Source organism: Carassius gibelio, chromosome A9 (genome assembly GCF_023724105.1).
Source record: "Carassius gibelio isolate Cgi1373 ecotype wild population from Czech Republic chromosome A9, carGib1.2-hapl.c, whole genome shotgun sequence".
In the NCBI taxonomy this organism is placed as follows: domain Eukaryota; kingdom Metazoa; phylum Chordata; class Actinopteri; order Cypriniformes; family Cyprinidae; genus Carassius; species Carassius gibelio.
This window is the reverse complement of record NC_068379.1, coordinates 1,936,922-1,963,558: the sequence shown is the minus strand read 5'-3', so window position 1 is coordinate 1,963,558 and position 26,637 is coordinate 1,936,922. Positions and strand designations below refer to the sequence as shown.

The following is a 26,637-nucleotide window of genomic DNA, read 5'->3' as shown; positions in this document are numbered from 1 at the left end:
ACGTCACAAGACCGCGTCGCGCTCCTGTATCTGTTGCGATTCGGCTAAAGAGCTGTTTCAGTTTTAGTTTTGATTTGTTTGCTTGTTTTTCATTAGACCACTTAATCAAGCTGTCTGACTCTCTCGCCAGTGCACTGACAGCTGAACTAGAGCTGATTGAGACGCCCACAGAGATGTGGTTTGTCTCATCTTAAACATGACAGAGTGTCCAAAGGCAGAAAAGTCCTGCTGAAGTGACTGAGATCCAGGTGTCACAGGATTGTAACGATGGCTTTAATTAAAGAGGAGAGAGAAGACCTCACGATTGAAGATTCAATCACATTGAAACGAGAACAGACAGGTTGGTTTTCATTCTCAAAGCTGAACTCATTTGATCCTCATTAAAGTGTCGACCTCTACAGAGAAGAAGATTTGGGATTCATGAGATTGACTTTATTCATGTGAGAGAGTAAAGTCAGTAATGCAGTTAATGTCTGGTGCAGCACAGCAATGTGAAGACATCATATAATGAAGAACAAGCAAACATGACATGAAAGTTAATAAAACCTGAAAATATTTGTTAAATGATTACCATTTCAGTTGTATACAACTTCATTTGTATACAGGCTTTGTATTTTTCAATGTCAAGAGTATTGCATAAGCAATTTAATTTTAAAGCAAATTTGTTATACGTGACAGCATTAATTAAAGTTTCCACAATATATTCCTTAAGACATAACTGTTTAAATTAATTATGCATCATAAAAACATTTTGAGACTTGAAACAAGTCTGCATAAAAGCTCCCCTTTCAAATAACGCATGACAAACTGTAAATAATGTGTGTATGACTGCAATAAAATGTAGATAATTATTTGTTTGTGACTCTTGTTCACACAGGGCACATTCTCAGCGATGTTTATTAGCTTCTCATCCTGGGATCAGTCCTGGGACGTGTTTACATTCACTCCAGAAATTTCATGACCCTTTTCTGGGATCAACGCCCCGTGTGTAAGGGGTTTAAATATGAACATACTGAAATATAGGCTAAATATACAAAAACAAATAAAAGGAAGAAAATAATATATATATGTGTGTATGCAAACATATGTTGTTGGAATTGTAAATTATTGTAAATAATTAAATCAGGAATGTCAGAATCTGCGTATGTTTTTCTTGATTATAATGTTTTCATAAAAGGATTGTAAAGCAAAGTTAGAAGTCAAACTAAAGTGAGATTCTTTGCACAGCTCTTTGTCCCCGAGCATGATGAACACATGATTTGGCTGGTCGCGTTCAGTGGATGTTCTCCAAAATGGTGCTAAGATGATGCGGAGAGACACATAGGAGAAAAATAGTTGAATAAAGTCTTTATTTTCATTTTCTTCACACACAAACAGTACTCCAGGGCCTGAATTTCGTTTTTTAAACTGGGGGGGAATTCCCCCCTTACATGGGTCACATGGGGGGGATCTAAAGATTATGGGGGGGAGAATAACTTTTGATGCATAGGTCTAATTTAATCATGTTCATTTATTAATATCTACAGATAAGCAGTTTTAAGTAACCCCTTGAGCTCCTCTTCTCCCTGCAGCTGTGCAGTTTGGATAGCATTAGCCATAGCATTTTTGGATGTTTCTGCTTCTTTCTTTCTTTTTAAAGCTGCTGTATGGCCAGTTCCATTGGCATGTCTAATTAATGTAGATGTTTTGTAGCATTGGCTGGTAAATTGTGGACTGCTGTGCATCTTACAAACTGAGCAGCTCATAATCCCATCGTTAATTTCTAGCCAAGGGTAAATTTTTAGCCAGTTCGTTTGAAATTTATCCTTTGACTGCTTTACCTCTGTAAGATTTCTTTGTGGATCTTCGGTTTGGCTGCTTGTCGGCCTTTCGTTGTCGGACACTTTTTTCTTTGTATCGTGATCTGCATCATCCGAACTTGTCTTTCGCTTCAGCCAACGGTCCATATTTAAACTACTACGCTAACCAAACAATTCATTGTCTGTGGCCGTGTTTGTGCGCGCGGGAAATATGCTGCGCATAATGAATAGAAAACAAGGGGAAACGCGCAGTCACATGCTCAAACAAGTGGAAAGCTATGAGGTGTATCTTGTGCAAAATCTGCTACTCACTAAGCAAACTGAGAGGAGAACTAACGTGTATACGCTCGCCAGCCGTCTGGCCAAAATCCCATAGTATTCAGGCGTCAGACGTAAGATATGAGACGTCAGACGTCACGGTCACGTGTTGGAGCTGCGCTCAAACTGCGCGGCGGCGTGGCGGCGGCGTAGCAAAAAAATGATTTTTTTTACTTTGCGTCTGGATAACGTACGTTTGGATAAGCGTCTGGATAACGTACGCGTGGATAAGCGTCTGGATAAGCGTCTGGATAACGTACGTGTGGATAAGCGTCTGGATAACGTACGCATGGATGACGTACGTGTGAATAAGTACATTAATAATAATTTGGCGTTGTCCTATTTTGCTCTAAGTAAGGCTTTAAGGTAATAATCATGATAACAGCACCTAAAGTACACATCTGTCTCCTCAGTGGAATAGTCTGGGTCCAGGATATGCAGGTGCATATGAGCCCTGGCAGTTTTGGGACATAGCTGGGGGAGAACTTCTATTTAAAACAAGGGAACGAATAGAGCCATGAATGGGCCCGGCCTACATAGCTGGGGGAGAACTTCTATTTAAAACAAGGGAACGAATAGAGCCATGAATGGGCCCGGCCTTTATCCAACAGCTTGTGTGAATTCTTTGCCCGAGTCGACTGGATACCGTGACTTTTTCTCTCTCTTTCTCTCTTCCCTATTACACAGCTATTAAAATAGTTCACTTTTGATTTTTAATAGAAAAGTTGTCATTTCTATTTGTTTCTTTATTAAATTAATTTTGAAATATGTTTGGAAAATTTTGCGTTGGGTAAATTCTAGTTTTTGATTTTTAAAGGAACGAGCAAGCTGCAGCTCGTTCAGACAGTAAGTTGAGCATTAGATGTTTGATCAATTTAGCCTTCTCAAACCAACAAGACTTGCCTAAAATAAACAGACATAATAGGCCTACACTTTATGCATTTCACAGTAGGCCTATTAATTTAAACATTTAACTTAGGAAAATGAGCACAAGCGCATATCCAATCGTTTGTGCGGAGAGTGAGCGCTTTGCAGGACATGGAGGAGCCAGCTTGCTTTTTTGTTTTAATGACAGTAAAAAATTAAAAATGCGCCGTCATTTTTGCTCATAAAGATAAGAGTATGCATCATTTGGAACTCCAAAGGGTCTACTTGTACATGTGTGCACTCACAATATCAACAAAACCTTATGCTTTTGTAAAATAAGGAAAACAAACAGGATGCGATTTCTTCTTGGTCTTTAGCAGGAGCGCTTCACTGACATGATAAATATATCTATAGAATGCTTTTTGCGTTTTAAATTACTATTTTAAAACGTAATAACAAAATCAAAAAAAAAAAAAAATCTCTTTCATCATGTAATTCTAAAGATGCATTTCTCTATAAAGGCATGTACAATGAGGAGATGGCAAGTCAGGTTCGTCAAATTCATTTTTGCAACATTGACTCTGAAGACATTATTTTATTATTAGATAATACAAATATATCGCCACTGGTTTTACATTTTTCGTTTTTTTTTTTTCGCTGTGCCAAAATTGTGTTTTCATTCAGCAGCCTAAGGCAGAATTTTGTGCCACGTTCAAAAATAACTGAATAAATAAGATTAACGTCATAATTTAAGAATAAAGTCAAGCTTACGATAATAAAATTATGTTATATTGTGAAGTAAAAAAAAGTCTGTGGCATCCATCATTCTTTTAACTTTTTTTTTAACTAACTCTGATCGATTCACGAGACATTCGTTTGTATTAAACTGTTCTGGGCCGGGTTTCCCGTTAACGATTGATCTTATCGCTTAAGAGCGTTTTCTACGAGTAATTTTACGATCGTTCGTTATTGTTTCACGTGCATTTCCCAAATATGCACGTAAAGCAATCTCACGTAGCCGTGCTTTAAGTGTTACTTAGGAGTTGCTATCCGTTTGTCAAGTGCTGAAATCTCACCTTAGAATGGCTCAACAGTAGTGCACGATTGCTTATTGATGTTAACCTAATGCTGCGTTCCAGACAGACAACTTGGATATAATAATTATAATTAATTATAATACAGTACACTATTATATTATATTATAGTGTATTATACTTTACATAATCATATATAATGTACTTTATATACAGTAGAGAGAGAGAGAGAGAGAGAGAGAGAGAGAGACGTTATTGGTTTTATGAACTTCAGCAAGTCCCCCCCCCCCCAGTCTTTGAAGCATTTCCCACATTATTTCTTTTATTCGTTTTTTTATTATTATTTTCAGTCATTTAATTTAGATGTGCTTCTATTTTTTTCCTCCCCCTTTTAATTAATTAATTTCTAAATGTATAAAAAAATAAAGAAAACGAGTAATAAAGTGTACAATAAAGCATAATCAAATCCTTATAATTATAATTTTTAATGAGCCGAAAAGAATACACGTCACACCGCTGTTTATCAATTTGCACTGGCTTCCAATTGCTGCTCACATAAAATTGAAGGCATTGATGTTTGCCTACAAAACTACCACTGGCTCTGCACCCATTTACCTAAATTTGTTACTTCAGACTTATGTGCCCTCTAGAAGCTTGCGTTCTGCAAGTGAACGTAGCTTGATTGTTCATCCCAAAGAAACACAAAGTCACTTTATTGGACTTTTAAATTAAATGTTCCCTTCTGGTGGAATGACCTGCTCAACTCAATCCCAGCAGCTGAGTCCTTAGCCATCTTCAAGAATCGGCTTAAAATCCATCTCTTCCATCTTATCTTTTCATGTATTATGCAATAATATGTATGTATGTATGTATGTATAAAGATATAAAGACCTCTAACACTACCTCTAACACTTCTTTTTATTTATTATATCATTTAAAAACCTATGCTACGTAGCTATACTTTGTTAACCTAACTGAGTTATAGCACTTATCATTGCTCTTTTGTTGTTTTTGATTGCTTCCACTGTCCTTGTTTGTAAGTCGCTTTGGATAAAAGCGTCTGCTAAATGAATAATGTAAATGTAAATATAATCATATTTCGCTTGAATCAAGTTAAAGGTGTAATCTGCTGATTGTCCTGCAGGTAACCGCATAAATCTGTTTTCTTAAATACACTTAGGGCTTAACCATTACTCCAGAGCACCCGTAGATCGATGATTTTCAAGTGCTACTTAAGTTACGATGATTTTGGGAAACAGACCGTGATATTAAGATCAGTAGTATGATCGTTTTTATGAACTTCTTAGGCTTACGAAGCTTTTGGGAAACTCAGCCCAGTTTTTTTTCAACATTCATTCAAATAGTAATGTTTATTTCGTGCTGCAAATATTGAAGAGGAAAATATAATTGATTCAGCTTGTGTGAATTCTTTGCCCGAGTCGACTGGATACCGTGACTTTTTCTCTCTCTTTCTCTCTTCCCTATTACACAGCTATTAAAATAGTTCACTTTTGATTTTTAATAGAAAAGTTGTCATTTCTATTTGTTTCTTTATTAAATTAATTTTGAAATATGTTTGGAAAATTTTGCGTTGGGTAAATTCTAGTTTTTGATTTTTAAAGGAACGAGCAAGCTGCAGCTCGTTCAGACAGTAAGTTGAGCATTAGATGTTTGATCAATTTAGCCTTCTCAAACCAACAAGACTTGCCTAAAATAAACAGACATAATAGGCCTACACTTTATGCATTTCACAGTAGGCCTATTAATTTAAACATTTAACTTAGGAAAATGAGCACAAGCGCATATCCAATCGTTTGTGCGGAGAGTGAGCGCTTTGCAGGACATGGAGGAGCCAGCTTGCTTTTTTGTTTTAATGACAGTAAAAAATTAAAAATGCGCCGTCATTTTTGCTCATAAAGATAAGAGTATGCATCATTTGGAACTCCAAAGGGTCTACTTGTACATGTGTGCACTCACAATATCAACAAAACCTTATGCTTTTGTAAAATAAGGAAAACAAACAGGATGCGATTTCTTCTTGGTCTTTAGCAGGAGCGCTTCACTGACATGATAAATATATCTATAGAATGCTTTTTGCGTTTTAAATTACTATTTTAAAACGTAATAACAAAATCAAAAAAAAAAAAAAATCTCTTTCATCATGTAATTCTAAAGATGCATTTCTCTATAAAGGCATGTACAATGAGGAGATGGCAAGTCAGGTTCGTCAAATTCATTTTTGCAACATTGACTCTGAAGACATTATTTTATTATTAGATAATACAAATATATCGCCACTGGTTTTACATTTTTCGTTTTTTTTTTTTCGCTGTGCCAAAATTGTGTTTTCATTCAGCAGCCTAAGGCAGAATTTTGTGCCACGTTCAAAAATAACTGAATAAATAAGATTAACGTCATAATTTAAGAATAAAGTCAAGCTTACGATAATAAAATTATGTTATATTGTGAAGTAAAAAAAAGTCTGTGGCATCCATCATTCTTTTAACTTTTTTTTTAACTAACTCTGATCGATTCACGAGACATTCGTTTGTATTAAACTGTTCTGGGCCGGGTTTCCCGTTAACGATTGATCTTATCGCTTAAGAGCGTTTTCTACGAGTAATTTTACGATCGTTCGTTATTGTTTCACGTGCATTTCCCAAATATGCACGTAAAGCAATCTCACGTAGCCGTGCTTTAAGTGTTACTTAGGAGTTGCTATCCGTTTGTCAAGTGCTGAAATCTCACCTTAGAATGGCTCAACAGTAGTGCACGATTGCTTATTGATGTTAACCTAATGCTGCGTTCCAGACAGACAACTTGGATATAATAATTATAATTAATTATAATACAGTACACTATTATATTATATTATAGTGTATTATACTTTACATAATCATATATAATGTACTTTATATACAGTAGAGAGAGAGAGAGAGAGAGAGAGAGAGAGAGACGTTATTGGTTTTATGAACTTCAGCAAGTCCCCCCCCCCCCAGTCTTTGAAGCATTTCCCACATTATTTCTTTTATTCGTTTTTTTATTATTATTTTCAGTCATTTAATTTAGATGTGCTTCTATTTTTTTCCTCCCCCTTTTAATTAATTAATTTCTAAATGTATAAAAAAATAAAGAAAACGAGTAATAAAGTGTACAATAAAGCATAATCAAATCCTTATAATTATAATTTTTAATGAGCCGAAAAGAATACACGTCACACCGCTGTTTATCAATTTGCACTGGCTTCCAATTGCTGCTCACATAAAATTGAAGGCATTGATGTTTGCCTACAAAACTACCACTGGCTCTGCACCCATTTACCTAAATTTGTTACTTCAGACTTATGTGCCCTCTAGAAGCTTGCGTTCTGCAAGTGAACGTAGCTTGATTGTTCATCCCAAAGAAACACAAAGTCACTTTATTGGACTTTTAAATTAAATGTTCCCTTCTGGTGGAATGACCTGCTCAACTCAATCCCAGCAGCTGAGTCCTTAGCCATCTTCAAGAATCGGCTTAAAATCCATCTCTTCCATCTTATCTTTTCATGTATTATGCAATAATATGTATGTATGTATGTATGTATAAAGATATAAAGACCTCTAACACTACCTCTAACACTTCTTTTTATTTATTATATCATTTAAAAACCTATGCTACGTAGCTATACTTTGTTAACCTAACTGAGTTATAGCACTTATCATTGCTCTTTTGTTGTTTTTGATTGCTTCCACTGTCCTTGTTTGTAAGTCGCTTTGGATAAAAGCGTCTGCTAAATGAATAATGTAAATGTAAATATAATCATATTTCGCTTGAATCAAGTTAAAGGTGTAATCTGCTGATTGTCCTGCAGGTAACCGCATAAATCTGTTTTCTTAAATACACTTAGGGCTTAACCATTACTCCAGAGCACCCGTAGATCGATGATTTTCAAGTGCTACTTAAGTTACGATGATTTTGGGAAACAGACCGTGATATTAAGATCAGTAGTATGATCGTTTTTATGAACTTCTTAGGCTTACGAAGCTTTTGGGAAACTCAGCCCAGTTTTTTTTCAACATTCATTCAAATAGTAATGTTTATTTCGTGCTGCAAATATTGAAGAGGAAAATATAATTGATTCATATGCAGTTACCAAATTATCTCACTAAATTAAGCATAAAAAGAGTAAAAAAAGACGTTTATTGTTGGTACGTAGTTTTTTGCATATATGTCCGGAACTGACTCGCTATGACAGACTCCCTGTGATCATAAGGCTTCAGTAGACATCAACACAAAAGTAGGCTACTATATAGTATCGACTTATTTTAATAGACATAATACTTGAAAATGAAAATGTGTCAAAACAGTTTAAAAAAATTTCAAATAGGCATATATAAACGTATTAATTAATTATCAATATATAGGCTATTAATTTGAACATGTAGAGTAGCCTACAAACTGCTCTTGTAATAAGGAACTGGTGCTCTGCATTTAACCCATCCAAGTGCACACACACAGCAGTGAGAAGTGAACACACACCCGGAGCACTGGGCAGCTACAGATCCAGCGCTGGGGAGCAACTGGGGTTTCAGTGCCAGGGTACTGAGTTCAGTCATGGGTACTGAGGGTGGAAGAGAGCGCTGTTCATTCACTCACTCCCACCTACAACTCCTGCCAGCACCGAGACTTGAACCGGATACCTTCTTGTAAGTAGTCCAAGTCTCTAACCATTAGGCCACAAACTTGTGCAAACTTCTATGTCAAAATCAAATTCTCCAGTCAAAAACCCTTACATGATCTATCAATATCAAACTTTGGCCTCAGATGACAAAACCTACAGTACAAATACACACACTACAATTGTTTAGCTTCCTTAAATATAATAAGTTATCTTTACTTAGTTGTTATACTTACTAGGTTTTATTAAGTTAACAATTTGCTAATTTTAAGGCGAATAGAACAACATGCTGCAATGAGTAATTCTTTCTTAAAATATTCAAGTAGCTACAACAAAACAGATGACATTAATTCACCAGTGAGAGGCAGCAGTGCGCTAATGTGCAACAGGAACAAAACAACAGAAGAAGAAATAAGGACGGTGAGCATGCGCAGCAAGCAAAGTTTTGAAGCTGCGTCGAATTTGCTTAAACTAAAAAGTAGAAAGACTGTTTACATTTCACCTCTGGACAAAGAATGATTGATTACTTCTACACAATAATAATAAGGTAAGTAAAAGAAAAATAGTGTGTGGATGTATCTTTCTGTGTGCTGCTAATTTGAACTGACTAACATTTTCTCCTTGTCAGCACCAGTGTTAGCAACAGGGAGCAACGATATTTGCTATTCTGCTATTAGAACAAAAACTATAGAAATACACAACTTGTGGCAGATTTGGGTAAAGGTAAAAACTTTTAAAGACTTTTTTTTTTATTTCATTTCTCAAATTGAAAAATGTTTTACTAGTTAAAAAATGAAAGCATGTAAATTCCGAGAAACAATTCAAGAACATGCAAGAAGTCGTCAATATGATCTTTATGTGCCACTTATAGTATTAATTGTTAACAGTAATCGTTTGCAAAATTTCCTCTATAATTTTATAACACTTCTGAGGCTTTGGCCACTTTTTAGGTTAAAGTCATTTTTCAGTTTACAAATGTATTTTCATCATTTTAATACAATCATAGTCATTGCGTAACCAGACTAAAAGATTTAAACTGAATGAGCTCGTTATTTTGCAGTAATTAATTATTTGCTGTGTTAAAAAACACCGAGTACTGTAACAGAAGAAATGCTGCCTTTGAATTGGTTTTATTACTGATGCCTCAAATAGAGATGTATAGAAAATTTATTTCTATTGTTAAAAATGCAAATATCAAGAAATGAATGTGTCCTTATTCTACAATTCACAACATTAGTGGAACTTGATTTTATATGAAGAATTATTTTTCATATTTAGGAAAAAAGCTTGTGTCATCTGTCTTCTCTGAGCAGCGGTCTTGTGATCACCGGTCTCAGTATAATAAAGGTGAGATATTTCAACAGCAGTAGAGCCGTTTTTGACTCAATCATGTGCTATGTTTTATTTGCAATTTCAAATAATTTATACACTTCACATCCTAGAACCCATAAAATGTATGATGCTACCTTAAATGTTTAATAGTTTTATTATATTTATTAATAATATTTAAAATAAACAGCGCTTATTGACTTCAATGACTTCTTTATTGACACTTAGAAAAGATTTGACAGAACTACATACCCATCTGAGGCCTACCTGTTTTAATTCATGATCACCCCGGATACTTCTACAACTAACCTGCTTGGTAAGTTCTCATAGTTAGTGACACCATTTTAGAAAAAAAATGCCTGTGTATTTGCTGGTATATTACTGAGATACCTTTAATTAATGTTGATTACATACCTAGTTCAATCAAAAATGAAAAATGTGCCATTTAATCTCCCTCCTGTCAATCTATTCCATAAAAAACTGTGCATCTTCCTGACACGGATGAAGATATTTAACCCAAATCTCTGACACCCAAGAAACCATCAAATCAATCCATTTGAATGGAGCCGATTAATCTACTTTTTGGGCCAAACTGTTCAATGAATTGTAAGGAGCAGTTTCAGTTATATTTCCACTTGAACTCTGTTAGGCATGGTCTGATGAACTGTTCTTGATCCAGAACTCTTATCTGAACACACTGAACGTGCTGTAGAAAGCCTAGATGGTAGTCACAGCTCAGGGTTGGTCATTTGTTTTTGCCTAGCCACCAGTTTCTCTGCAGCTGGGCAACATGCTATTTGAGTTAAGTAAACTAGGTAATATTAAAATGAAAAGTAATATTTAATCTTTCGTAACGTGGGTGCTTTTTACATCAGGTTCGATATCTTAACTATTGCATTACTAAGGCAACGACTGACACATTTATGTTGCATTCAAAAGAGCTCTGTTAACACCCCAACAGTGAAAAATTAAACCATATCCGTATTAGCACAGAATGGAATGGTTAAGCATTGAGAATTAAGAATGGTTTGGCCTGACAGTGGAAAAGAGGCTCAAATCTTTGAAAGAGACGTAATTGCTATATTATCAAGTGTATAATATTTTGGGTAAATAGACATTCAGTTAAAGGACATAAATTTATTTCACTGAAAATGTCTTTATTTGTGTTCTGAAAATAACTTAAAGTCATGGGTGAGTAAATGATGACATGAATTTCAAGTTTGGGTGAACTAACCCAATGTTATGGCAGTGTAGGCAAGACAGAAAACACTGAAAACTGATCATCCACATTTCCCTGCTAATATTGTTTTTATTTGGTTTTATACAGGTGTCTGATGCTGATGCAGTCTGGGCACTAGTATCTGTTGGCTTGCTGACTATCACTGACGATGAAGTACTTCTCCAAATCTTGACCCAGTGTCTTCTGCCATCATTGTTCAGGGTAGTACTGCAAAGAATAGTCTCCAGGGTCTGCCTCCAACATTTGCTTCCCGACCACCATGTGCTACGTTTGCATCACTACATGTGGGTTACCCTGATACTGTGAAGAAAACCTACAATATGATGCTTGACTTGGGACAGAAAAAAAAAAACATTGGCAACTTGTGTGGCCAACTCATTGCCGTATTTAAAATCATTGTACTGCTACCTCCATTGTTTAACATAACTAAAAGCAGATTGTTTTTGCTTTGTTTCAAAATTTTTGTAATACGAGTTAAAACTACATTGAAAAAAATATATCATCTTTAACTTTGAACTGTCACTACATTTGATTTAGGGTAATTATGTGAGTGAAGAATAGAACATTGTTGTCATGAATTTGTAATAGATTTTTGAAGTATTTAAGTTACTAGAGTAATGGTAACTTTTTTTTTTAAAGGCAATTGGTCAAAACTAGATTTCTGTTCAAGTAAATACAACTTAGAAATTCCAAGTTGCAGGAAATGTTACTTGATTTAGCTAAATTTAAATGAGTTGTTTGAAATACGTACATAGTATAATGTACTTAATTTAGTTGTTGAAAATAGTAATTCTGAGTTACACGTTTACAACACTTATAAATAAACCTTTGTTAGTACAAATTACTATTCTTATTTCACTTTACTTGTTTTTTTTTCAAGGCAATCGGTTTGCATGCTTTTTTTAAATAAGGTTTACTCATTATAATTTACAGTGCAGACAAGCACATGCCCAGTGCACACTAGTGAGATAAATTCAAAACACTGTAATTGTAATAAAGTACTGTAACTATACTGTACTACACTGTGTGATTCTTTCAGCTCTCTCTCCAGTGCTAGGATGCATTTTTAAAGCAGTCACCTGTGCTCCTGTTCATAATTTCCTGAGATGCTACTGAATGCTTGCTTATGGATAATTGTGTGTTATTTGAGTTCATACTTTGACAATAGAGTTAACTATTTGATGTGTTTGTGTTTTATGACTGATACTTTGGAGAAATCATTAAAAAAAATTGTAATGTGTGTATATATGAATTATATATGAATATTATAATTTCTAAACTACTAAATTATTAAAACATTACATGATTGAAGTGTTTACTCATGGCCCATGGTCCATTGTTAATTTCGAATTTGGCCTTTGGATTTAACTATTTGTGCATTAAGCCATTTTTCAATTTATGTTTTCTGGTGGACAAAACACTTGAACCTATACAAATGTTGTCTTTTTGGTTTATACTGTCCTTATCTTGGTGCCATTAGTTATATATGATGCTTACAAGAAAGCTGTGAATTGGTTGTTCCTGGTTGTTGTTTTACATGTGCACTTCTAAATAACATTGTAAGTTCATTGATTAGATATACTGTAGTTTAATTTTAATTTTACTCATCATATTTTCGTCAGCATCCTGAAGATTATGAAATATTTGGGGATTTGGAAGAGCTAATTGTTATAACATGCAGGTTTTTCTTTCTTTTTGCTCCCAACAAAAAAACAGGAAAAAAAAACACTTAACTACAGCACTTAAGGCATTTGACAAAATCACACACACAAATGGAAAAAAAAAAAGATATTTAAAAGGACAAGGCGCTTGACGTCACGTAGCTTCTCACGCGAGAAGGGGGGCGACGAAAGTGTCGCGCTTCTTATCACACGTCTTTGGTCACGGCAAGGTACGCGACGATCGACACGATGATTGCTTAGTTTGCAAATCAAATGCATAAACCACACCCCATAGAAAGCTCGGGCGCGCGCGCCGCAGTCTCATTTCCACAAGCGCTTGCACTCTCGTGGCGTCTGTCGTTGCCATGCAACCAACTGCGCTCTCCATGATGACAAGAAGGATCAGCAAAATATTAATTGATTTCTAGCCCTTGCGTTAACTTTATTACTAGATATATTTATAGATATATTTATGGAGATGAAAAATAATAAAGGCGTCCTGTACAGCTATGATCAGCTGTTCGGCCGAGCATTCAATGTTGTGACGCTGTAAGCTGATCCATTGGTTCGTTGCTGCCGCGCTCTATCACTCGCACACCATAAAGAGCAAAATGTTTTTTAATGTTTCAGTTTCGTTATTACAACGACAATTTGGAAGCGGATAATTTCTTCACAAACAGCTCATTTTGACTCAAAATGTTAGAATGCTGCACCTACACTTGATAGTGTGAATAAGATCAGCGCAACGCAGACCGCTGCATTGACAGCGTGAAACATGATCTGTCTACAGCAGCCAGGGCTCCGCCGTTTACTGTCTATGAGCTCAGCGCTGAGACAGAAAATGCCGGTCCAGCGCTGATTGAGGAATTAAATTCGAAAATAAAAGACAATTTGACATATTTTTTCTCGCATCTGTGAATTTATTTTTTAATCATTTGCTCTGAGATGAAGCAAATATATTTGTGCAGGAACTTCTCGCACTATAAAAGCTAACCTTGCGGGAATGGTTTAAATTATGCGCAATCCCCGCATTCCCGCACCGAAATTCAAGCCCTGGTACTCTCATCGCTTCATAACATTACGGTTGAACCACTGATGGCAGATGGACTATTCTGACGGTGTATTTCTCTTGGCAGTCTATGGGACCGTCACAAGCCTTGTGCAGGGTTTTCATCCAAAATATCTTAAATTGTGTTCTGAAGACGAACAAAGCTTTTACAGGTGTGGAATGACATGGTGATTAATGACACTTTTCAATTTCAGTGTTCGTACGGGTGTTTGAATCTTAATGCAGTGTTTTCAAGGTTTGAATAATGCATGGGTTTTTGATGAAGTGCTTGAAAATGCAGTTCCATTGGTTTCAGAATTAGCTTTCTTACTGAATAGTTCATCTTTATTTCTCCATGATATCAGCAGCTCCTCTGGAGTATGTGTGTGTGGCTGTAGTAAAATCTTTACGAATGTGTGACTCTGATGGAGCAGAGCGGGAGCTTGCTGCTTCAGTCAGCAATGGCTTGAACATTTTGGTTAAAATGAGAACTAAATATTTGAGTAACCTCCTGTTAAGTGTTTTTTTTTTTTTTATCATGGAAGAGTTTGTGCTTTCAAGCCATATAAAAGGTAAACCGATATTTCCCTGCTCAGTTAAACTAAATCTTTAAGTCTGTCGTGATTAAAGTGAAAATGAATGAAAAGTGTTGTTTGTGGCATTCGTTTAAGATCTGCTCACAGTTTCTTTATGCAGGTGTTTTCCCCAAGGTTAGCATTAAAACACATCACACACGGTGTTGAGCGCAGATTAGTCACCAGTGAGGAAAAATCCTCAGAATGCTACAGTTGTGTTCAGATCATGCAGTCACTGAAGGTATTCTGTACTCTCTCGAATACTGTCATCATAAACCGCAGAAACAATGTAAACAAGAAATTAATTCTGCGGTGTAGACGGTGAGATTCAGTGAAATCATCCGTTTCAGTCATCAGGAATGGTTGTTGCTTGTTTTCTGCTTGTTTTAATCCCAAATTGAATAACCATCTTGTTTTTCATGCTACTAAAATGACCAATTTGAAGAATGTAATATGATGTTGTTTCCTCCACAAAAAACATAATTGACATTAATCGTCATTGTCACTTTAAACATAAGGACATTCATACAAACAGTTTTATACCCAGGCAGGAAGGAAGTCGACCGGAAGTTGAAGTCGGCTGCGTGCTGCCATCTTGTAGCAGAACTTCACTTGCGTTAGCATTCCCATTGACTCCCATTCATTTTGACGTCACTTTGACAGCGAATAACTTTACATCTGAGGCGTTTAAAGACTCTGTTTGTCCATTATTTATTTCTAAAGATACACGACAATGTATAAAGGGCTCCATTACCTTCTATGTTACATTATGGCCCCGTAGAAACAGTTTTTGTAAAAAATAGGCTAATGATTGCGTCATAACCACTCGACTCTCTGTCGCATTACCGTACAGACAGGAGGAGAAGCTCGCAGGAAATTAACTTAATATGGCGTACTGGCGTTACATTTTAAAATACTATACAAAATAATTAATCAGAATACTTACTCCTGCTCACTCACGACAAAGAACTCCCCGCTCAAGCTCGCCGTCTCTGCAAGATTAACGATGGCAGTTTGCACGCACAGCTACTAGAAGATTTACATCTGTCAGACAGGTTGCTGACGTCATCAAGCTTCGTTTGAGTCTGCGCGTCAGAAACTGTGTCCATTTATTTTACTGTCTATGTTTGTACCGTTACAAAAGCGCCACCTGCTGGCAATTTGCTGATTTTGTGCCTTCTAAAATCCAAATGATTTTGACTAATCCATTGTCTTAAAATAGTTTAAACATTAATGGCTGAAATGTGCGGTTTATCACCACAGAAAACTTAACTATTTGTAAAGAATCTGTTTTTGAACTGTTAATCATTTTATAGTATAGTCTTGAGACCATAGACATTGGCCTACCCTGTTCATGTAGTATTCATTTTATTTATGCAGGTTTAAAAAAAGTCTTACATTTTATTTTAAAAAATACTGCAGATACCCTGTAGATTCTTTAATGTATTTATTATAACTGTATGTTGGTTATTTTAGGCGATGTTATAAGCAATCCAGGCAGGTGATGTGATATAAGCACAATAACATCTAAAGTGAAGAACTCAAGTATGCATGTAAACGTGCTCCGCCACAGTTGTAAAGTCCTGGAAAATCTTGAAAATGTACCTTGAAAGTGCTTGGATTTTACTTTGGAAAAGGTGACAGAACCTGGCTTGACTAAATCCATGTTACTCAGAAACTGATGTTTGGCTTGTCAATAGTAATACTGTTAACACTTTAGAATAATGGTCCATTAGTTAATGTTAGTTAATTCATTAATTAACATGAACAAACAAGAAACAATACATCAATTGCTGTATTTATTCATCCTTGTTAATGTTAGTTAATGAAAATACAGTTATTCATTGTTAGTTCATGCTAATTCACAGTGAAACTAATGTTAACAAACACAACTTTTGGTTTGAATAATGTTTTAGTAAATGTTGAAATTAACATCAGCTAAGATTAATAAATGCTGCAGAAGGATTGTTTTTGCTTTAGATCATTAACTAAAGTAATTAACTAACATTAACTAATGGAACCTTATTCTAAAGTGTAACCATAATACTTTCAACTGTCACAAATTTATTGACTTTTGTAAAATCAAGTTAATTCTTTACAAGGCAAGAAGTGGTTTTGATGCAAGGAGTTCTTTTAATTGTTCTTATAATAAACTTAAAATATACTTTCATTTAAACCCTTTAAAAGGAAGATCCTGTTGTACAGTATTGTTCAAAATAATAGCAGTACAATGTGACTAACCAGAATAATCAAGGTTTTTAGTATATTTTTTATTGCTACGTGGCAAACAAGTTACCAGTAGGTTCAGTAGATTGTCAGAAAACAAACAAGACCCAGCATTCATGATATGCACGCTCTTAAGGCTGTGCAAGCGATCTACGGCTCTGTCTATTAAATGCCACTCCAATTATAAGCAGGTGATGGCAATTTTAGCGGTGATCACAGAAGCAGCTTTACTGATTAGATGCGCATGATCATATCGTTAAATATATCGCCCAGCCCAATGTTTATGCCATTAACGAATTGGCACGATTCTATACAGGCTTCAGACAACTGGTCAAGCTGGCGTAGTTCCCAAATAGTCATCTACTTTCGCAGCATCTCAAAGTGCAAAGATGTTTTTGGGAAATGTGCTAAATACATGTTTGAGTTAAAGCTTTATGTGCAGTGGTGTAGCAAGTCAGTCCCGGCAAAAAAAAATAAGGCTAATACATTTTGTTTCTATTATTCTTTTATCCACAATGTCGAAACAACTCAGCTTAACCCAAAATAGAAAGCTCATGCACTTCTGTCCATAAAACTGCACTGTTCTGCGCTTTAGCCAAAGAGTTGCACTTAGGCCAAGAAGCAAATATATTAGAGCTGCAACTAACGATTATTTTTTCTGTCGACTAATCTAACAATTATTTTTCAGATTAGTCGACTACTCTACCGATTATTTTTATTACAATAAATAATTAATCTAATGTTTTTTTTTTTGATTAGCTAATGAATCCTTTGGATAACTTTACAAAAAAATATAAGTACAACTTCTGATATAATATTTCAACCTTTATTCATTTTCAACCAATGTGATTGAAGTTTTTACAGTATACAAAAATAAAGAGGCAAAGAAAATTATTTTACTATGGTAAATATGAGCTTATGATAGCGTTTATAATTAAACGACAGTAGCCATAAATTTACAGTTGTCTGAGACGTCATGAAATGTTCTTTAGCATCACAAACCATAAAACGTAGTCAGGGTTCTGCTATGGTTTAGCTTGGTTTCCAGAGATCTGGAGCTGATTCGGGGTAGCTCGGTGGTTTGTGACTGTTGTCTCGCGGCGCACTGTCTTTTAAGGGGCCGTTCACATATCGCGTCTTTTGCACGCTCAAGTTCATTATTTCCAATGTAGGCGGGCGGTATGCGTGGTGAAAACAGGCGCGTCCGCACCGCATCGAGTTAAAAACATCTCAACTTTTCAGAGAGCCGCAAGCGCACCACGGGTCATGTGACAAGAACTAACTAATCAGCTTCATCCTTTCCCGTAACAACATTGAAAGCTCAGCCATGATGAGGGAACAGCTGATCATAGCTGTATATGGATTGCCCTTTTGAAATAAATTTAGTTGCAGAGCTACTGCAAGCGATTTTTAGTGCTGCAAATCCATTTATCCTTTGCTGAAATTTCCGCGTCTTCATGGAGAGAGCACGTCATGGTTGCTTAGCAATGGCAGACGCCCCAGGGGTGCAACTGCCCGAGCACTTTGGAAAGAAGGAGAAAGCGGCGCGACTAGCATTTTACATGCGTTTTTAGGTGCGATATGTGAACGCCCCCTAACACGTGTTCGAAACCCACGCCAACACACTTACTTTATTTTTTTTATTTTATCCTTACTTCAGCCGCTGTGGGTGATCATACCAATAACTTGTAATCTTTACAAGAATATCAGAATCATGCAATGAGCAAGTCTCGTTTATTAGACACTTAATAATATCAAATCAGTTTGTACTTTTAGAATCGCCGAATCTGCTGAACCAGGAAGTTGGTCACCAGATCACACGGTAACCAGTTAAACTGTAACACCGGAGAGCACCAGGATGTTTTCCTCTGATCTGCTAGTGCATTGCAGTTGTGCTGCCGTGGTACACCATATCGGTTTTTCAAAGGGAACAAAGGGCCATTTTATTTGGCCTCTGTTTAAAGAATTCCAATACTTTTGATAACAGTGGTCTCTGTTTTTGTGATGTAATGCAACTCTCTCCATTCCCAGTATGCCATTACGCGAGATGTAAACAGTGTGATGCGTCGACGCATTTCGCGCATGTCGACGTATTTTTGTAGTCAACGTAATCGATGACGTCAACGCATCGTTGCAGCACTAAAATATATTTTATCAAGAATAAGGAGGTTGGGTTCCCTCAACTGTAGTCCATTCTTGTAAAAATGGCTTATATAAATAAGATAATTGTAAAAAAAAAAATATATATATATATTAATAATAATAATATTATATTTTGCCAGATTTTATAGTGTAAACCTATTCGAACATATATAAGAAAAACTTTGAGTGGGATGCCAGGTGTGAAAAAAAAAATAAAAAAAAATAAAACTACTGATCTTGGCACGGTCGCCCAAAATGTAAAAACACAAAACTACTCAATCATTTTAGTTGCATTCACCGGGCCTTTCTTTTGGCAAATTCATCCACGATGAATATGGTGCTTAATTTATGGCTTTGTGCATTCTCGATGGAAAGAATTGCCAGTTCCGATAGTCTGTTTTGCGACATGGTGCTCCGCAACAAATGTTTTATTAGTTTCAATTTCGAAAATGAGCACTCCGCTGAAGCAACAGTAACAGGGATGGTAAGAGAAATAAATAAAACGGTGCACATGTCACTGAAGCTAGATGTGACAGAATTGTTTTGAACAATCAAAAATTGGCCAGATCTTGAACAGTTTTCATCCCAGAGATTTGTCTTTTAAAGGCAGCACGGAATGCGATCAATTGTTGTGGAAAGGCTGGAGACAAGTCTTGGTTGTATCTCTCCACTAACCTCTGTCCCCTTCGTATTTATCGCGTCCTTCTCCTCAGTTTTGCAAGTATACGTGGCTGTATCACTCTAAACAAATCGGCAACTGATCGCAAAGCTGAAAATCGCCGACGCAGCTGGGAAATTATATTGTCTAGGCAAGTGTTGAAAACATTTACCTTGAAGTAACTTTCAGCATCAGCCAAACGTTCATCCTGACAGAATTCATCGAAATGGCGCTTTGCTCTTCTAATTCTTTCCTTTTCAAAGATTTGTTTCACTCCCCTCTTTTCAGCCATGAATTGTGCGGTTGCTTTTGCCTCTTCTAAATTTTCCCTGAACCTTGTCAACTCCACGATGGCAGTTTCGAGTAATTCTGTAGCTTTAAGAAGAACAGTATCCTTTGCCTGTAACATTTTTCCATGGTGTTGTAAAACTTTGTCAGCTCGGTTATTGACTTCATTGAGAACCAGATTTAAATTATGGGCAGCACAGTGTACATAAGTGGCATTTGGTTGTCTCTCCTGTATCCCTGCCTGAGCTCCTTTGTATATGCCACTCATGTTCACAGCCCCATCAAATCCTTGGCCGCGGCATTTTGAAATATCAAGACCCTTTTCCTAAACCAAACGTAAAATTTAATTGGCTATTGTGCCAGCAGACGAGTCAGGCATTTGCTGGAATCCCAGAAAAGACTAGTTGATTTTCACAGCCATTGCAGCACCCTGGCTCTCTCTCTACGATTACATACCAAAAGATTTGACTCATCTGATCCACTTTAGATACATCTTGAGTCGTATCCATGATCACAGAGAAAAACGGTGCAGCTTTAATTTCACTGATAATATCTTTCTGGACAGACTCGGAGACCTCACCAATCAGATCATTTTGGATTTCTGGGCTGAGATATTTAACAGAACCAGCAGGACAATTGAGCAGCTCCTTCAAATATGGATCATACTTGGCCAGTAGGTCGATGATGGAGAGAAAATTACCTTTATTTACACTTTTAGTGTCTTCGAAGTGTCCACGAAATGCAAGGTTGTTTGATGCCAGAGTTAAAGTGACATTAATGATGCGGTCTATAACCTGCCTCCAAAAATTAACTTGTTGATAGATTTGCTGTTATGACGCCTCATCGGTAGTTCCATGCGGACGCCACTGATCATAAACAGTGCAAGCTGCTACATAGCACTCTTTGCCTTCATGCTTGAAAATTTTATTTGACAGGGTCTGCCATGTTCTTATTCCTTGTGTCCATGCCATGTTGTAGCTTTTGTGACTGCGGTCAGCAAATAACCAGCATGGTTCACAATATGCAGCGTCAAGCTTAGTAACACAGCCAGGATCTTGGTAGCTGAATACCAGCTTTTGCTGTGGTGGAGTAAAAACTTGTCGAAAAGCACCTGTGTCCTTGCAATGGATCTCGAGGAAATGGACTGGGGGGTTTGCATGAAACTTGTGACACAGTGTGTCTGTATAATTTACTTAATTTACTGTAATTTATCTGTTGGGTAACCCGTGACATATTTCCCTCCGGATATCCAGCTCGTCTGCGACTGCTTCTTCGCTCCCCGACTCTCTGCACCTCATCAAGCTGTCAGCTGCATTGTTGTTCTCATCCAAAGATGTGCAACTGCTATTAGCTGACAAAACTTCCCTCTCATCTTCGATGTCGTTGTTGTCCTTCGCACTAATGTTAGGTCTGCAAAAAAACTGTCTATTTTGGGTAGTTTTTGTCTCATGACTAACTTCTCCACCTTCTCTTTTCTCTTTAAGGCCACACTTTTATATTTATATTTTCAATCCATAATGTTCACGTAGATAGCCGCTATAGTATCCTCTCACACAGTTTTCTTTTTTTTTGGGCGCGACGATGTGTCATGTAAATTAATGATGGCGTAGTAGTCTACGGCAGCCGCGGAGTGCAAAAAAATATATAAATGCAAACAAGAAATGACAGAGAAATTAGACATTACGGAGAAATAATGAATTACTACACATGACATGCATAAAAATATATATTTATTGCGGCCACAAATTAAAATTAAATTAAATTTATTTATTGATTTATTAAAAGCTGGGGCGGGCCCCATAGTTGCCAAGTCCGCTTATAATACGCGACTTTGGGCTTTTTTTTTTGTAAGTCGCGTTAAAACAGCACGGGTGGCATTTTTTGGGCTTATTAAAGAATATATGGTTGCTTGTTAGGAAAATCTGACAAGCAACTTCGTTTTCTTTACATCTTTGGTGTACATTAATACTGATACATTGATTGACACTGTCTGCTTACAGATATTGAGAATGAGAAGTTGTCGTCAAAGCACAAAGCACCTCCCTCGATATCACGGTCTCCGCCATGTTGGCAGGATACCAGCGGCGAAACAGGATTGTTTACATGTGTTGTTAACTCTGTAGTAGAGGAGGTTCTCGCAATTATGCACTGTTTTACCATGCCTGGAAGTTACTGCTGTGTTACAAACCTCTCACGATACATATGGAAAACATAGGAACAATGGAATACAGTTTTTTTTAGGTTACACCAAGCGCAAAACAGCGGTATTTGGAAAAGCTCTCAAGCGGCACAGAGACCTGGACCATTTACATCCACGCACACATATGGACATTGGGAATTATATTGTTTTTGGTTTAAGTTACTACACAATGCAGGAGTTTAAAAGCCGCAAGTCTTTGGAAAGTTACGAGGCTTTCTGCTGTGGCTGGGTCCATCTACAGCAGGTGATGAAAACAGTGTTGTACTGGCCAAAGTAAGTTTATTCACATGCATTTTAGTGTATTGTAATTACACTGCATTTAGAATGCACTTCTTGACCAAAATGACAAAGTAATTAACTGCGGCTGTTTCGTAAACACTAGATTGTAACGAGATGTTCAATGTTTTGATGTAGGCTAAAGCTGTGTATGTTTAGTTATTATTTGATTTTAGCCCAATGACACATACTGTACCAGGTTTTTGTGTTGGGGGCTGCAAAGTGGACAAACCAGTTCTGGGTTAGCTAGGGTAGTTAAATGTGTGATTGCGAGATGTAAATGTCCGGGTTAGATTAAAGCCATTAACAGCGTGAATGTGAAGTGACTTACATTGTAAACAATATAATTCCCAATGTCCATATGTGTGCACTGAGGTGAATTGTTCAGGTCTCTGTGCCGCTGCAGAGAGCTTCTCCAAACACCGCTGTTTTGCGCTTGGTGTGAGCTTGTTCCCCTTTCTTTCGCCTTATGTTTTTGCATTGCTTTACTTTCTTCCTTTTCTTTCTCGTATTCGTAGATCCGTCTCGATCTGTTCCGACGACAAAATAAATGCGCAAAAATTAAAGATCTCTGAAATGTTTAGTCGCGCCTCTGTGAAGTTCTGAAGGCATTGCCCCTGGCAACCGATAGCGTATCCTGCCATCATGGCCATTTGGCTTAGACCCCTCCCAAATCAACCCAAATCGGCACGTGACTCCTCACTCTCAATAGCCAAATCAGTGCAACCATATAATTGCTGTGGCGTAACATTCGTCAAAACATTCCACTGAATCCGCCCCCTTATCCCCCTCATTGGAGTAAAATCACGTTCAACGTGCAGGCGGCACGCTCTATGATCTACAGAAATACACGTATTAGAATTTCTACAAACAATGCCTCCAACGAAGTGGAGAATTTTATTTTATTAATGCTACCCTTAATGCTCTTGTCTATCCCTTCTTGTCTTTTTGTCCTTTTCCTTCTCTCCAATCCGATTCAGCCTCACAGGTGATCGGAGATGAGGAAAGTGCGTTCTCTCTGATTTGTTGCAGTTCCCTGATTTTTATTTATATTTATCCTTTTTTTCCTAATCAGTTTATCCTTTTATAATAAAGCAATGGTTTCAGTCTAATATGTTGCAGGCTCATTTATTGTTAATAAATGATAATGCAGAAATTAAATTATCAAATAATATTGGGCTTATTTTGGGCTTGTTTTTGAAGCTCCAGTTGCGTAGTTGTCTCGCGAAAGTTGGCAACTGTGGCGGGCCCCCTATTGGCCCGGGCCCATTTGCATGTGCATACCCTGCATGCCTAGACACTACGCCACCGTTTATGTGTCTAGATGTTTTTATGCCTGTTATTTTTTGGCTTTAAACTGGAGTTAACTTCTTATTATTTCTTTCCCCCCTTAGACCTGATTGCACTGAAAGAGGAGAGTCAAGAACTGGATGAAACGGAAGAGAAAGATCTGGATGACAAACATCTTGATTTTGTGACTGAAAAGCATAATCGCTCGCAGACTAAAAAAAAAGTTTCCTTACGAAAAAGAGCTCAGAAGACAGGATCTAGGAGTCGTTTTACCTGCAAACACTGTGGGAAAAGTTTCAGTCAACATGAACATCTTAAAATCCACATGAGAGATCACAATGGAGAGAAGCCCTTCACCTGCCAACAGTGTGGAAAGAGTTTTGACCAAAAAAGAGCCTTTACGGTCCACATGAGGATTCACACTGACAGCGCATTCACCTGCCAACAGTGTGGAAAATGTTACAGCAGAAAAGAAAACCTTAGGTACCACATGAGAGTCCACACGGGAGAGAAGCCTTTCATCTGCAGACACTGTGGAAAAGGTTTCACTCGAAGAGGAAGCCTTGAAAGCCATGCAAGAATTCATACTGGAGTGAAGCCTTACACATGCTCTCAGTGTGGAAGAAGTTTTACACATAGACCAACTCTTAATGCCCACCAGAGAACTCACACAGGAGAGAAGCCTTACACGTGTTCTCAGTGTGGAAGGAGTTTCGATCAACTTGGAAACCTTAATGTCCACATGAGAATTCACACTGGAGAAAACCCCTTTTCCTGCAAGCAGTGTGAAAAAAGTTTCAGTCGAAAAGGAAACCTTGACGTCCACATGAGGATTCACACTGGAGATAGCCCTTACACTTGCCAACAGTGTGGAATGAGTTTCACACAAAAAGGAAACCTTAACATTCACATCAGACTACACACTGGAGAAAAGCCGTTTGAGTGCCAACAGTGTAAAAAGAGTTTCACATATCAAAGAGACCTGAAACGGCATTTGCAAATCCATTCTAGGAAGCAATCGAAGTGTCGACCAGTGTGGCAAGAGGTTTACAAAATAGAGCAATTTTAAAAATCACTGCAGGAAGAAGAATGTAATTTAGCTCAGTGTAATAATTTCATTTGCCATCACACTTACAGATATACCTGAGAGAATGTAGATGTGAGATCCTATTTGTGTTCTTTCTGTGGAAAGAGTTTTAGGGTGTATTCACATCAGAAAGTCCACTAGTTCACTTGCTTTGGTCCGGTTTCTCTTTCACTCTGCCCTTTTTGCAAGTGAACCAGGAACTGTAAACAAAACAACACGTGTGCTAAGGTCATCCATTCATTGGTTAAGCCATTCAACTGTACCAGAGTTTGTTTGGAAGCGGACTAAAACCAGCTCCTCAGCTGGGTCTCGGTACGGTTGTTTGGTGCGATTCCTGTATTCACACCTGCCCAAAAGATCTGCACCAAAGGAGGAAATTAACTTGAGTTTGATTCAATCGACCCAAACAAGACCGATGTGAATAAACCCTTAAAGAGCTTTTTAAAATGGCTCCAGGAAATGGTGAAAGTAGTTTTTTGTGAATGTAGTTTATAATGTACAGAGACATAGTTCCCATATTTAACTCTGTTTAATACATTGGAATCTGCATTTTAGATAAATAAACTTCCAACTTGCTGTGATTTTACATAATTGATGTAACTGGCAAATCACAAATGAAATGACTTCACTACGGCTACTACAGTATGTATTAGTCAGTCTGTAAGGATTGTTTTTGGGGCACACTTTAAACCAGCCTGCAGCATTTCACATTTTCAATATGTGTGTGAGATTGTTTGTCTTCCCGGTGAGTTGCTGATGTGCAGTAACGTTATAGGAATAATAATCTAATGGTATAATAAATAATAGTACAGTAGTCCCAGTTTACTTTGAAACAAATTTCCCTGATTATACTTACATTAAGTAATGTTTATACTTGATTATATTTTCAATGCAGGATTTTTGCTTGCAAAAAGTATTTTTACGATGCTTTATACATTATAAGGTAAAGGCTCTTAATACTTCGTCCACAACATTTAATGGGGTTAGTCTGCACAAGATCAACAAGCTTGTTTCCTTTGCGGCCGCCTTTTAATATAAGATAAGCATTCAATCTTCATCAGAGCGTTCACGTATGCTTTTTACAGCGTTGTTAGGAGAGCGACCAATTCGATTTTTGATGCTCTCGATGGTGGCGGTGTGAACGCACAGTTAGAGTACATCCCCCTTTGGGCCACAATGAGCTCTTGTCAAGTCAAGTCAAGTCACCTTTATTTATATAGCGTTTTAAACAAAATACATTGCATCAAAGCAAGTGAACAACATTCATTAGGAAAACAGTGTGTCAATAATGCAAAATGATAGTTAAAGGCAGTTCATCTTTGAATTCAGTGGTCATCTCTGTTCAGTTAAATAGTGTCTGTGCATTTATTTGCAATCAAGTCAACAATATCGCTGTAAATGAAGTGACCCCAACTAAGCAAGCCAGAGGCGACAGCGGCAAGGAACCGAAACTCCATCGGTGACAGAATGGAGAAAAAAACCTTGGGAGAAACCAGGCTCTGTTGGGGGCCAGTTCTCCTCTGACCAGACGAAACCAGTAGTTCAATTCCAGACTGCAGCAAAGTCAGATTGTGCAGAAGAATCATCTGTTTCCTGTGGTCTTGTCCTGGTGCTCCTCTGAGACAAGGTCTTTACAGGGGATCTGTATCTGGGGCTCTAGTTGTCCTGGTCTCCGCTGTCTTTCAGGGATGTAGAGGTCCTTTCTAGGTGCTGATCCACCATCTGGTCTGGATACGTACTGGATCCGGGTGACTGCAGTGACCCTCTGATCTGGATACAGACTGGATCTGGTGGCTACAGTGACCTCGGAATAAGAGAGAAACAGACTAATATTAGCGTAGATGCCATTTTTCTAATGATGTAGCAAGTACATCGGGTGTTATGGGAAGTGTTCCCGGTTCCGGTTTACCTAATTAATGCAGCCTAAAAATCCTTTAACAGA

At 37.2% G+C, this 26,637-nt stretch overlaps 1 protein-coding gene and 1 long non-coding RNA gene across 2 annotated transcripts; both read left to right on the top strand.

The window, feature by feature from the left end:
- LOC128019407 (gastrula zinc finger protein XlCGF8.2DB-like) lies at positions 1–25,467 on the top strand. Its single transcript, XM_052605371.1, has 2 exons — positions 1–340; positions 23,713–25,467. Exons 1-2 carry the CDS (start codon positions 268–270, stop codon positions 24,675–24,677), a joined length of 1,038 nt encoding a protein of 345 aa, XP_052461331.1. The 5' UTR covers positions 1–267; the 3' UTR covers positions 24,678–25,467.
- LOC128019413 (uncharacterized) lies at positions 8,961–12,403 on the top strand. Its single transcript, XR_008185146.1, has 4 exons — positions 8,961–9,222; positions 9,954–10,022; positions 10,233–10,320; positions 11,332–12,403. It is a non-coding gene; the product is annotated as an uncharacterized LOC128019413 (long non-coding RNA).
- Positions 25,468–26,637: the final 1,170 nt, after the last annotated feature.

Coding starts and splice junctions, on each gene's coding strand:
- LOC128019407 (XM_052605371.1), top strand. CDS start 268: ATGGCTTTAATTAAAGAGGAGAGAGAAGACCTCACGATTGAAGATTCA. Junction 341..23,712: donor ATTGAAACGAGAACAGACAG/GTTGGTTTTCAT, acceptor TTCCCCCCTTAG/ACCTGATTGCACTGAAAGAG.